Here is a 15,003-nt window from a genome sequence, read left to right on the forward strand (position 1 = left end):
CACTTTTTATTATTATATATATCTCACTCAAAATAGTTCACAACACATATTTTCATCTAGGTTACATGGTATCTATAACTATTTCTTATAACCATGTTCTCAGTATAAGAGTTTTATTGTACACACTGAGAGCTCTTTACGTTCTGTGTTACTCCTTGAACAAGTTCATTCTTTTCAGTTTTTGTGGGCTTCATTATGCTGTCAACAGGTGCATTAACTTTTGACTGAAAGAAGCAAAAATAATTTGGGTTAGTTTGCTCAGGTAGAGTGAATGGCATTTCTTTCTGAGCTATGTAGCTCAAAGTAAAACAATAAACTCTATTATTATTTAATTGTGATATCTAATTTTCATGGTTATAATCAATGAATAATGTACAAGATATGTAGGGAGCTCCCAAGCCTAGCATTCTAGGGCAGTGCTGCAGCAGATTATTTGCTGCTTATCAGAAATGCTGTAGAATTTGTCTGAAGATGCATAGAACTTGCATGCAAGCCTGACAGCAGGAATAGTATGCTGCTTATGAAAAACTTAAAGGTAATATTTCAGAATCCTTATGCTTTGTGGTTATAGTGGGCTCATATTAAACCAATAGTTAAAATAACAACAGTATGCCGACTAGTCAATTAAATACTATTCATGCGGGCTTTGAAAGCTGCAACTGCTGTAGTATCTCTCTAAATAGTCTTTGCAGAATGGCAGTTATATAAATGAAGCAATTACGTGTATGCAAAGTAGAGATTGACAATGGAACTAAATAAGGAAGATAGAGATTTACTCTTTACACACTACTGTGAATTTACTTTATACTATTGTGTACGTTATATTAATACTTTTTACATGTAACTCATATTATCAATGTGTGAATCTTCTATCTAAAATGTAGTTAAAGCATCATTCTGTTTCATGTACCTTCTAATTCTCAAATACATGCAATAGATCTGTTGCAGCTTTCTATCATTTTTGAATAATATGTTTATAGTTACCATTTAAACTTTAATGAGAAGCAATTAGAATATGATATCAGGAAATAACAATATATTAATCTTAACTAATGTAAACCTATCTTGAGATATGTTTATCCTGTTCTGATAGTGTCCAAAAGAAAAGTACTACTTTTAGTTCAGTGCTAAAATGGGATTCCACTGTACATGGATTTGGCCAGTGACCCATTATCTTGGTGTATTTTATTAGGTCAATACATGAGCTGACCCAACTTTTCAGTCCAGCTTAAAAATGTTGCCCATTAAATATACTTCCTCCAGTCAGAGCAGATTGTGAGGTTTATGGAACAATGATGTTTGAGCGTCCAGATTGGTTTGGCAGCTGCATTGTTCTCAGAGGGTAAACCAGACGCACTTAAGTCCCAGTCTTTTTCATAGGCTTTGTTCATACCAAATTATTCTTTCACTGTGCTAGCATTCATGATGGCATGTTAAAAGAGTGCATCCTAGCAACTAAAGGCTGGTTGCTAGGCAGCCTAGTTTCCAATAGGTTTTTCTTGTTTAAGACACTTTTTGGTGGCAGTTCTATGCAGGCCACAGTGTGGGTTTTAAACTGTATCCTTTTATTGAGATACTGTTGTGATTTGTTACTGGCGCTAGGTTATCCAGTGTATTACAGTAGTTAATAAATCACCATGTGTAAAGGTTCACTTCCTAAATTCCCTTTGTATTTAATCTGCAGTATTGCTTGAACTCATAAAGATCCCTATAAAGAAAATGAACATTGACTTATATACTGCAAGAGACAGCATCACAGTTGCTCTTTTAACTAAATCAGGTCTATACAGAAGTTAAAAGTAGAATATATTTTTCCATCAGTGTAAACTAGATTAAACTGCTGGAAAAAAAGCTCTTTGGTTTCAAACTAAAAATGGTAAGTTATCAAGTAGAACAATTTAGTTAATACAGCTATTCTCTGAAAATCTCTACTGCTGGGAAGATGTCTTTACACTTAATGCATTTAAAACCTTTTTTATTAAATCATGGAAGGCATTTTCACTTCACTCCCACTTGTCTTGAGAAAAGTCTTCATGAATTGCCATATGTATATTCTGCATACTTTATTTTTTCCAGTAAATGGAAATTAAACTATGCAAATGACTCCTAAATATATACTACTTATTTATTTATTCATATGGAAGCAATTTTGTATCTTGGGTAAATTTAAACTATGGATAATTGTTAATAGAATGGAGACAATGGAGTTTTGTTTAATACAATGATTTTTCTAGAGTGACTTTGATGATCTGGTTTATGGCCATGCTATACATGACATCCTTTTGTATGTGTATCTCACTTAATTTTTGTCCTGCCTGAACTAGAAGAGGTGTTATTTATTTTCTGTTTCATCCTTACCTAATACAAGTTATTGTTTTAATGTTAACGAGCAATGTAGCCCACTTTTAACGAGAGAGAGAAGCAGATATTATACTTTTTAATTATGGAAACAGTAAAGCTTTATGCCAGAATTTTCTCATTCAAGAGCACAAAAAGGAAGTAATAAGTTCCTTTTAAACATATTATGAGGGTAACTTTTATGAGGAAATAGGTATTTGAAAAATGATGTTAAACTATAATAATGTGAAACTCCTCCAGTAAACTTGTGTGAGTGGAACTTTAATGAGGCTCAGAAAGCCACAACCTGCTTTATACCATATCTCCTCTATACATTTCATCTCTCCATTTAGGCCCTGATCCAGTAGAATACTTAAGGACATGCCTAAGCTTAAGTGTGTGATTAGTCCTATTGTTGAAATTAATATTTAAGTGCCTTGCTGGATTGCTCTCATTTACTTCAGGAGACTTTCAATCAGTCCATAGTTCAAAGTCTTGCACTTCTGACTAAAACAAGCTCCCTTGAGAATATTCAAAGTATTTCTTGGTTTGGCTGTACTTTGTAAAGGAATTTAGAAATATGTAGAGATGTTTACCTGGCTGAATTAATACTCTGTTTCAGGGTTCACTGGACTATATTTATTCTATCATTAACCCATTTTCTGTAAGATGGCTTTTTTTTATTTGCCTAATTAGTCAAATATAATGGGAAACAAAGGGGACTCAAAGAACTATAGACCAGTCAGCCTAACTTCAATATCTGGAAAGTTACAAATGATTAAACAATCAATTTGTAAGCACCCAGGCGCTATTAAGTTTGTAAGTAATAGCCAATGTGGATTTGTCAAGAACAAATCATGCCAACTCAACCTAATTTCCGTGTTTGACAGGGTTACTGGCCAAGTGCATAGAGAAGAAGCTATAGATGTTATATATCTTGATTTTTAGTAAGCCTTTTGACACAGTTCCACATGACATTCTCATAAGCAAACTAGGGAAATGTGGTTTAGATAAGATTACTATAGGGTGAATACAATACTGGTTGAAAAACCATACTCAAGAGTCATTACCAATTGTTTGCTGTTGAACTGGGGAGGATATATCTAGTGGGATCCAGAGAGCTCTATCCTTGACACAATTCAGTATTTTCCTTAATGACTTGTTGGTGGAGTTGAGAGTATAATTTATAAAATTTGCAGATGATACCAAAATGGGAGCGGTTGCTAGAATGTTGGGGGACAGGATTAGAATTCAAAATGACATTGACAAATTGGAGAATTTGTCTGAAAACAGTGTGTTGAAATTCAGTAAAGACAAATACAAAGTACTACACTTATGAAGGTAAAATCAAATGTACAACTATAAAATGGAAAATAACTTAATACTATAATACTGCAGAAGAGGAGAAGATCCTCAAGGAATCCATTTTGAATCACTTGACAGAAAGGAAAGTGATCAGGAGCAGTCAGCATGGATTCATCAAGGGCAAGTCATGCCTGACCAATCTGACTGCCTTCTATAATGAGATGACTGGCTCTGTGGATGTGGGGAAAGCAGTAGATGTGATATACTTTTACTTTAGCAAAGCTTTTGATATGGTCTCCCACAGTAGTCTTAGCATCAAGTTGACATATGGGTTGGATGAATGAACTATAAGAAGGATAGAAAGCTGGCTAGATCTTTGGGCTCAATGGGTAGTGATCAACAGCTCGATGTCTATTTGGCAGCTGGTAACAAGTGCCCCAGCGGTCGGTCCTCTTCAACATCTTCATTAATGATCTGGAAGATAGAGTGGATAGCACCCTCCGCAAGTTTGCAGTCAACACTAAGTGGGGGGGCGGGAGAAGTGATAGATACCCTGGAGGGTAGGGATAGGATACAGAATGACCTAGACAAATTGGACGATTGGGCCAAAAGAAATCTGATGAGGTTCAACAAAGACAAATGCAGAGTTCTGCAGTTAGGATGGAAGAATCCCATGCACTGCTACAGACTGGGGACCAACTGACTAGGCAACAGTTCTGCAGAAAAGGATCTGGGGGTTACAGTGGACAAGAAGCTGGATATGAGTCAACACTGTGCTCTTATTGCCAAGAAGGCTAATGGCATATTGGGCTGCATTAGTAGGAGCATTGCCAGCAGATTGAGGGAAGTGATTATTTCTCTCTGTGTGGCACTGGAGAGGTCACATAGAGCATTGTATACAGTTTTGGGCCCCCCACTACAGAAATGATATGGACAAATCGGAGAGAGTCCAGTGGAGAGCAACAAAAATGATTAGGGGCTGGAGCACATGACTTTTCATTAGGTGGTGGTGAAGCACTGGAATGGATTACTTAGGGAGGTAGTGGAATCTTCATCCTTAGAGGTTTTTAAGATGCTGTTTGACAAAGCCCTGGGTGGGATGATTTAGTTGAGGTTAATCCTGCTTTGAGCAGGGGGTTGGACTAGATGACTTCCTAATGTTCCTTCCTACCCTGATCTTCTATGATTCTAAGAGGATCTGGGGGTTATAGTGGATCACAGATGGAATATGAGTCAACAATGTGATGTGGTTGCGAAAAAGGCAAATGTCATTCTGGGGTGTATTAACAGGAGTCTTGTACATTAGACACTGGTGGTAATTATCCCACAATACTCAGCACTGGAGATGCCTCAGCTGGAGTATGTGTCCAGTTTTGGGCACCACACTTGAAGAAAGATGTGGACAAGATGGAATGAGTCCAGAGGGGAGCAACAAAAATTATAAAAGGTTTAAATAACAGCATATGAGGAGAGGCTAAAAAAATTGGATATTTTAGTCTTGAGAAAAGACTGAGAGAGGACTTGATAAGTCCTCAAATATGTTAAGGGATGTTATAAAGAAGATGGTGGTCGATTGTTTTCCATGTCCACTGAAGGTAAAACAAGAAGCATTGTGCTTAAATTTCAGCAAAGGAGATGTGGATTAGATATTAAGGAAAAATTTTCAACTATAAGGGTAGTTAAATTCTGGAATAGGCTTCCAGGCGGGATAGGGGAATCCCTGTCATTGGAGGTTTTTAAGAATAGGTTAGACAAACACCTGTCAAGGATGGTACAGGTATACTTGGTCCTGCTTGGTGGAGGGGGCTAGACTAGATGACCTCCTGAGGTTCCTTCCAGCCCTACCTGTATATGATTCTATGGTAATGTAGTAATATGTGAGTTCCCTTGTATTAAATGGAAGGTACTTAGTATAAAAGTTTTCCACAGCAGTACTTGTTTGTTTTGTAGCTGCATTTCTGATTTATTACACAGTTTAGTAATATTATCTTTGAGGGTATATCCACACTGCAAAAAAAAAACAAAAAACCCACAGCACCAAGTCTCAGAGCCCAGGTCCACTGCCTCAGGCTCACACTATGGGGCTAAAAATAGCAGTGTAGATATTCCTGCTCAGGCTGGATCCTGGGACCCATCCTCTTTGCCTAGTTTTAGAGCCTGGGCTGCAATCTGAGCAGGAATATCTGCACTTCTGTTTTTTACTCTCATAGTTTGAGTGTAAATCAGCTGACCCAGAATCTGAGACTCTCTGCTGCGTTTTGGGGTTGGTTGGTTGGTTTGTGGGCTTTTTGTTTTTGTTTTTTGCAGTGTAGACATACCCAGTGACAGAATATCACAATTTAAATCTGAACAAAAGACGCCTGTCCAAGTTAACATTCTCTCATGTCTGGTTTCCTGACCTTCTATATAGCTACTTTATTGTTGGACAATTTTTAAGTAATTTTTTAATGCATTCATCAGTTTAGAAGTGTAAATGCTTTATGAAAACTGTTGAAGAATAATAACAATGCTCTGTTCATTAGTCAAACAAGATTGATTTTATTGGAAAGTTCTGTCTGAAGAAGTGTGTTTATGTGCAGCAAGTTTCATACCAGTTTGTTTAAAAATGCATCCAAACTTTAAGTAAAGAGGGAATTTCCTTGAATGCGAACGTATTTTTAAGTTAGCAAATAAACAAAGTCCCAAAGGAAACAGCAAGAAAAACAAAATAAGAGCTAACTAGTTGCAATGCTTTTATTTCTTCTCTAGGAATACGGGACACTTTATATTCAGGAATACAGGAAAAACAGCAAAGTGGAGTCGAGTACATGCAGCAGCTTCATGGGCTTGAAGGATCACGTAGGCCATCTTTATGTGGAGCACTCTGACACACAAATAAATGCAGTTGGATCTTGGTCAATGGTGGAGAAACCAGCAATGGATAAAGTTAACTCTAGGAAAGAAAATGCAGATAAGGAGGCATCTGAGGAGACTGGAAGCTCCAGTTGTGATTCAGAAGAGAGCACAAATTCTGATAATGAGTCAGAGAGACTGAATAACATTACAGCGGAATCACATCTACTACCTAAGACTCACCGACAACTGTGCAGGTCTCCCTGCTTAGAGCCTCACGTATTAAAACGTAATGAAATCTTGCAAGACCTTAAGATAGAGGAGGCTCAGATAGTTTCTAAGGAAGTAAAGAAGCCCCCTGATGTGGTGAAGGAATATCAAACCAAACTGGAGTTTGCACTTAAGTTAGGTTACTCTGAAGAACAGGTTCAACTTGTGCTAAATAAGCTTGGCACTGATGCTTTAATCAACGATATTTTGGGAGAACTTGTCAAACTTGGAAATAAAACTGAGACTGACCAGACTATAAATAATGTTAACACTAACGTAATGCGTGAAGCATCTTCCATAGAGTCTCAGAGGTCTGAGTCTCCACTTCAGGAGGATGTGACTGAGGATGGTGATAACCTGAGACCAATAGTTATTGATGGCAGCAATGTGGCAATGAGGTATGAGGCATTGATTTATCTATTTTATGGAAATGGCATTATCTTGCCCAATTAGAGCACTGATGTGTTGTATGATTATACATCTATAACAGTACATTGATTCTCATTTGCATAATCACAGTGTACTTATTTTTCATCCATACAATGTGCAAACCCCTGTACTCAGTCAGAGGGCCATTAGCCAGTCAGAGCAGAGATTTGCATGATCAGTAACTACAACCATACCTTAATTATGCAGATCTCTCTACTTTGACTGTTCCCAAATTATCTCCATTTTGATCAATATTAATTATAGATCTGAAAAAGTGAACAATGAGGGGGCATGTTTGATAAATGACATGAAATTACTATCATCATTTGAGATCAGAGAACGCTGTGGGGAACCTTAGAGGGATCTAACCAAGCTAGGTGTATGGGCAGCATCATAATACAAGAACAAGGAAACATCCAGTGAAAGTGAAAGACAGTAAATTTAAACCTGATAAAAGAACATGCTTTCTTTTCTCAATGCTTAGCCTGTGGCATTCATGCTAGTATGTATCACTGAGGTCAACTGCTTAGCAGGCACCATTTCTATGAATAATTGCACCATCCAAAGTTACATATGGTAAGGTAAAATAGATGGGGTATAAGCCCTCATGCTTGGTCGTAAATCAAACACTAATTCAGGGGTAGTCAGTTATTTTTTGTCAAGGTCCAAATTTATCGGTCAAGATATAGTCAAGGTCCAGACTGCAAAGAAACATTTTTCACACTGCAATAACAATAATGATGATAAATAAATAAAAAGATTTTTGTAGTCTGTTCAAAAGCATCCGGCGGTCCAGATTTGGCCCACAGTCCTCCTATTGACTACCCCTGCACTAATGGATTGGCTTAGGAAGAAATGTATCCTATTGGGTAGGTTATTTCACAGTGAGGCATCTTTCCTCTGAAATAGCTGGTACTAGCCACTGTCAGAGATAGGATACTGGCCTAGATGTTACAGCAATTCCTGAGACTGCTGTCTTTAGAATTTCATTGACATGCCCATAAAAGAACACGTCTGCACACCTCGCACACCCATCCTCCCCTGTAACTGTAGATAAGGAAATACTCCTGGTTGGGGGTAGAAGGGAGCTGGCTTTCCTTACTGGTCAAGGAGGAGTGAAGGAAGCAAGTATTGAGCTGAGAAACATCAGAAATCAAGGTGACCATACTTTATGTGGGCGTATGGATGAGGAATTGTTTGCTAGCTAATTGGAGCAAAGAAATTTATACTAGCCAATCTTAGCATACTATTTAGACAGAAACACTATTTCAGCATATTAATAATTTGAGAATACTCCTTGTTATCTTAGTAATAAAACTTGCTATGAGAAACTTCAGTGCTAGGAGCATCTGAATTTATTTAGTTCACGATAGTCATGATCTGGTAAACAGGGAGTATCATCAACTGTAATTTAAGTATAGACAGCTACTGAAATTATCTAGTTGCTAGAGATTTAAGTAAAAGCAATTAACCCGTAAATGCAGGTTGCTACTTTCTTTACAAACTCTGAATGTTAGTATTTCTTATCAGCTCACCTTTTAATTTTTTTGTCCAAGTTCACATCTGTTTAGTTTTCTGCAAATTTTTTCCATGAATACTGAATATGTTCAAGTTAATGTAACAAGTAAACAGTATCCTAATACTCTAACTAAAGGTGATCCAGAGACGTCTAAAATACATCCACATTTTGATAAAAACTTAATTTTACATGGTTACAGAACTTTGTTTATAAAATGTTTAGAAGTATCATAGTTAGCAAAAACAGAGAGCTACTAGTCTGGAAGATTGCCAGTATAGTTTTGCTCATTGTTGGTTTATTGCTTCTTAGTATCTTTAACTCTTAGAGCAGTGGAAGATTTGGCTCTGTGACAGTTTTATGCTAATCTGGTGATGCAAAGTTGCCCTAATGCTGGTTGGACCAGTGGTTTAAGAATTACCTCTGTGTACGGGAATTCTCAGGTGATATAGAGCCCTTCCACAGGACTAGGGGCTTGGCTGGGGAAAAATGGGGCATTGTTCTGAGTATCCCTAGCAGCAATTCCTGGAACCCAAAATGGCCCCTAAATGCCAGGAGCTGTATGCACAGTTGGGCTTCTCTAATCTGGATCTGATTACTGAGCCAGGACTAAGATGTATGAGGGGAGCAAAACTGGCACACTTTTAATAAGCCTCACTTCCTCACATGTTATACTAGGCACACTGTGGAAGCAGTTGAGAATTTGGCTATCCATTTTTAATAAGCACTCAAGTCTTTACATAAATTCAGACATGAAGATCTTCCTAGCTTCAGTTGTTTCCTTAACCACCTCTGTGAAATGAGCCAAATCTGAATGTGTGGCGTGCTACATAGAGCCCAATTGGATTAAAATAATAATTTTTCTGCAGCAAGCTGCTCCACCAAAAAGTCAGAAGCTTGCAGTGCCTTTTGTGGGCTTTTATAGCATGGAAAAAACACTCATGAAAATTATAGAGCTAAATTCTGGCTTTTACAGCCAGAAGTGTGTTGAAGAAGGTGCAGAGAGGCTGGGTGTTTTCTAGTGTGGATTTTTGGATAACTTTGCCGTAGTTCCTCTCTTTTAGATGTTTCAGTGATGTGCATGAATTAGTTGATGTGCATGAATGAGTGCCGAGTATCTGCATATGCTTAATTGGCTGCTCAACCATTATTGCTGTGTAGGGTAACCAGATGTCCTGATTTTATAGGGACAGTCCCAATCCCGATTCAGGGTTTTGTGTTACATAGGCACCTATTATACCCCACCCTCTGTCCTGATTTTTCACATTTGCTATCTGGTCACCCAATTGCAGTGCATGCTTTCCCCACTAGCCATCACACCTTTTTGATTGACGCTAAGGAGCCATGATACTTCTTGCCTCTTTTTGAATAGTTAGCGGGAAACAATGACTACAGGCCTGAAAAATGTTGTGCATAATTCCTGATGACGGGGAATGAAAGATCTGGGGGGGCATCCTCTTTGCCATCTTGCATCCCCCTCTCCCGCAAGGCATGGTCTGGTCTATTGTTTTACTTCTGTGCTTTTATGTCCACAGGCAAGAGGTAGTCACTTGATATGATAGCATTCAGCTACTACAATGATGGAACAGATTAGAACCTAAGTAGAAAGTACTAATTTTTTTGAGTGATCTAAATGGTGTATTAGGGAAAATAAACACCGTGGGTAGATACTGGAGAAATGGAGAGACCTTGATGGTATATATAATATTGATGCCTTCAATCCGTCTATCATTATTTCCGTGTTTTTCCAAGTGATATTTTGACATGGCTTCTCTTGTAATTTATCCTTCAAACTGAAGACAACAGATGAGTTGGTCCTCTTGTATTATCTGCAGATATTGGCTGACGCTTGTGAATTGGTTTGTTAAAACTTTTTCTTTGTTTGGTACCTGGTAGAGAGGTTGCTGCCTTGTGAGTTGGTGGTTTGCAGTTATTTCTACCTAGTGAAAGCTCATAGAAGATTTTGGGTCTGCTGGGCTACCTCAGTTTTTTAAATTCTCTTGGCTTTCATATTGCCATTGATTTTAGTTACTTGGTGTAAGAGAGAAGTCAGCCATAAACAGTTACACCTCACACATAAGAAACTGTCATTGGAATGTTCTTGCATTTTTCTTTTTGTGTAAACTTTACAACTTATATGTAAATAGCAAATCCAACAGCTACCAAGAATGCATATTTTAAATTCCTTTGAGATTGTTGCCTCCCTTTCTGTCTGTTATACTTATACACAAACTGTTTATGCCCAAATCCACAAATGGGAAAAGATATTTTAGTAAGTAAAAGGCTGCTATAGCACCTGTGATTCAGTCCTGCTGTACCTAAGCAATGATGTACACAGTCCTTTCAAAGCGCTACACAAAACTGATTACATACTGTGAGGTGTTATTTACATATAGATTATTATATTACTTTTTTGTATTACACACATCCATACACTTATCCCACGTGGATAAAACAAACATTTCTCCATTACTGGATCACACCAGTGGTCCATCTAGCCCAGTGTCCCGTCTTCCAACAGTGGCCAATGCCAGATGCTTCAGAAGGAATGAACAGAACAGGTAATCATCAAGTGATTCGTCCCGTCACCCATTTCCAGCTTCTGTCAAACAGCAATCCTTGCCCAGCCTGGCTAATAGCCATTGGTGGACGCTATCCTCCATGAGCTTATCTAGTTTTTTTTGAACCCCGTTATAATCTTGGCCTTCACAACATCCTCTGGCAATGAATTCCACAGGTATTCCACTGACGAAGGCATCTGACGAAGTGGGTTGCAGCCCACAAAAGCTTATGCCCACATAAATTTGTTAGTTTTTAAGGTGCTACAGGACTCTTGTTGTTTCTCCTTATATGGAAGCTGTTCCATACCCCTAATCATTTTAGTTGCCCTTTTCTGTACTTTTTCCAATTATCTTTTTTTGAGATGGGTCAATCAGATCTGCACACTGTATTCAAGATGTGTAATATGGATTTATAAAGAGGCAATATGATATTTTTTGTTTTATTATCTACCCTTTCCTAATGATTCCCAACATTTTCTTAACTTTTTTGATTGCAGCTGCACATTAAGTGGATATTTTTAGAGAACAATCCACAATGACTCCAAGATCTTTCTTGAGTGGTAACAGCTAAGTTAGACCCCATCATTTTATATGTGTAATTGGAATTATGCTTTCCAAAGTGCATTACTTTGCACTTATCAACTTTGAATTTCATCTGCCATTTTGTTGCCAAGTCACCCAATTTTGTGAGACTTTTTGCAGTCTGCTTTGGACTTATCTATCTTGAATAATTTTGTAGTGCATGCAAATTTTGCCACCTCACTGTTTACCCCAGTTTACTGTTTCCAGCTCATTTATGAATATTTTGAACTGTACTGGACCCCTGGGGGACACCACTATTTACCTTTCTCCATTGTGAAAATTGACCATTTATTCCTACCTTTTGTTTCTTATCTTTTAGTCAGTTACTGATCCCAGGAGAGGACTTTCCCTCTTTCCCTCTTACGTCAATATGCTCATATAATATGAATTGCAAAAATGATTGATTATCACTCTCCCCATTGTGCCTACATCTTTTAATCAATCCCTGTTCTCTGTCCCCATACACAGTGGTACTCCAAGTTGAATTTTTTAAATGAGTATTTCATACTTCTAAATAATCCTAAATTGCATTTTTTTAAATGAATACATTGACAGATAATTAAGGCCTAATATTAGGCCTTATCCTTAGAAAAAAAGAATGTGTTAATCTAATTACTGTTTGGATTCTGAATATTTATTTCTAAAAATTATACTACTGCAGTATTGCCAACTGCAAAAGATTAAAAAAAAAATCTTTAATCTGGCTTCAACTCACAAGATTTTATTTTATTAATTAAATAATGGGATGTTATTGGTTTCTGGTAATATTTTTTACTCTGTTCATCCCCAATACATATGTGAATATTAGTGTTGGCAATTTATAATGAGAAATATGATTTTGGCACCACACATCAATTTTGTGACCCAGCATCCCTATTAACTCTGCCCCCTCAGCCTCATATCAACTCCACCTACACAACTACACAACAATTCTGTACCTCCCAGTTCCATATCTGCCCATTGCCCCACATGCATCTTTGCTCCTCTTGCTGTTCCAAAAGTCCTTCATCCTTTCTTCCCAGGCCTCATGGATGGGCAGCTCCAGGGGGCTCTCTTCTTCACCCTAACAGGACTGTGTTGCAGGATTAGAGGGGAGGAGGAGAGAGCAGATGGCCCATTTTTTCATAGAAGTGGGAGCAGAAGTTGGGCTTTTTCTGCTCTCTTCCCTCTCCTCCATTCAAACACTTCTCTCAGTTCCTGAAGGGAGAGGAAGGAAGAGAGCTCTGCCTGCTTCCTGCAGCATATCACCAAGAAATAATGAAGAGTTGTTGTTTGCATAGAACCTGTATATTGCATGTGGTGCTTCTCCAGAGCTAGAATAAGCAACACAATTCAAGACAAGTAAGTATTTAGCCACAGAGAGTTACTTAAAAAAAAAAAAAGAGAGATAATTCATCTGCATGTTGCTAGTTCTTCACTTTTGTCCCATTTTATAGTCTTAAATTGCTAAAGTGGGTGTTTTTGCTTTTCTTTAATAATAGAATTTCAGATTTTACATAGATGATTTTCTGTTAAGCAGTTTCACACAGTTAAAATACTCATCTGTGCTGAAAAGGTAATTTCAGAGATTCACTGACAACCTCCTTGTAAGAGTAACACAACCACCTCAGAATTATTAACCAAATAGCCTGTGTATCCTTGTCACCAGCATCACTTCTGGGACTTTATAGGTTAAGAAAGCTGAAATGCTTTGACTAAACTATACTCTTCCATCAGGGTTTGCAGTTTGATGTTAATGGGACTTAAGTAATTCATGTGCTATTGAAAATACCACTGTAGTTTCCTCAGTATGGGTTTAGGATCCTAGCTTTAGGCTCCTGTTTTTGAATGATTCGGTATTTGTTTAACAAAGTTAATAATGACTTGGTTAACTTATTGAAAGTCCAAGTAACTTTTCATTGTTAATTCTGAGACAATTCTGTTTTTGAAAAGAAAAAGCCTTGGTCACTCAGAAGCTTTTAATAAATACACACTTTTAGGCCCTGATGCAGCAAATGCTTATGGGCATATCCTTAACATTGAAGACAAAGGATCTATCTATTCATGTCAGTAATGTCATGCACCTTCTTACGTGTTTGCAGCATTAGGTTCTTAACTTTCAGTATGATGTGTTTTGCTATAAGAGTTTTGTAAAATTAAAATAAATACACCTGTAGTTGCATTTAAAAATAGCATTTATAATTTAGATTATTAGATTGAAATTTATAAAGTTGCAGTAGCACAAATTTTCAAATTAGTTTTACAGAGTCTCAATATGATTTAATCAATGACTTTATTTTAAATCCAGTGTCTTAAATCAGTTATTTAAATTGCTACACCCTGCTGTATTCCAAAGTAACTTGATGGTTCTTATTTTTAACCATTCAGTGCATAAACAGAAGGACAAAGAAACAACCATCATTTATCTTTGGTTTTTTTTAATCATAGATTATTGGGAGGGCAGGGGGATGGAGGTTTGATGGGAGGTATTTTTTTTAAATTTTATTTTTAAAATACATTTCAGTGAGGCATTAGGCCCGGTATTTATTTCCTTCCATTCCCAGTTCTGGCTTTTAAAAATATTGTCACTGGCTTTACCTCTTTCTGTCTTCTAAAACAAAACAAACTACATTTGACAGATGCTAGTCTTGTCTCTTGAAGCGCTGGTGAAAGATTCTTGAGTAACCATGGTTTAACTGAACAAAAAGTAATGTATAACATCATAACATTTTCTTTAAACTTCCATATATCTGTGGGGTGACCTGCCATGAACCAAAAAGTTTTGGCTTTTCTCATTTGAGCTAGATGTAATTTCCATCTAACAATCCAAATGCATATTTCCACCAAACGTCAGCAAAGCTCCTCAAGTTCTGTGGCTTGGCTCTCCTTGGTGGCTGAGCTACAATGTCTGTGCTAAGGTAGCTGCATAGTCCTGCTATTTATCTTTCAGCAACAGTTATCCATCTGCCTAATGTGGCAGTTCCTATGTACCCAACTGTCTTTCACTATCTTGAGGTCACTCCCAGGAATATACAGTAATATTTTCCCAGCAAAAACTGATCACATGGATAGGAGCTCACTAATAGCAGGTTAAGGGTGAAACTTCTCTTTAAATCCTTTTTAGAAATCTCCAAGTTGTGGATGGACAATTCTTGCTCTGCGAGATGTCCCAGTGTGCTAGGTGCTGGTGAC

At 37.4% G+C, this 15,003-nt stretch overlaps 1 protein-coding gene across 1 annotated transcript in view; it reads left to right on the forward strand.

Annotated features, from left to right (window-relative positions):
- ZC3H12C (zinc finger CCCH-type containing 12C) overlaps positions 1-15,003 on the forward strand; it is a 53,793-nt gene that overhangs the window by 17,996 nt on the left and 20,794 nt on the right. The window contains exon 3 of the mRNA XM_067563295.1: positions 6,391-7,142. Within this exon, the coding sequence (XP_067419396.1) occupies positions 6,391-7,142 (752 nt within the window). The remainder of the gene's footprint in view (positions 1-6,390; positions 7,143-15,003) is intronic.

This window comes from Emydura macquarii, unplaced genomic scaffold, assembly GCF_026122565.2.
Source record: "Emydura macquarii macquarii isolate MOO-44397 ecotype Brisbane River unplaced genomic scaffold, CSIRO-AGI_Emac_v2 contig_2473, whole genome shotgun sequence".
NCBI lineage: Eukaryota > Metazoa > Chordata > Testudines > Chelidae > Emydura > Emydura macquarii.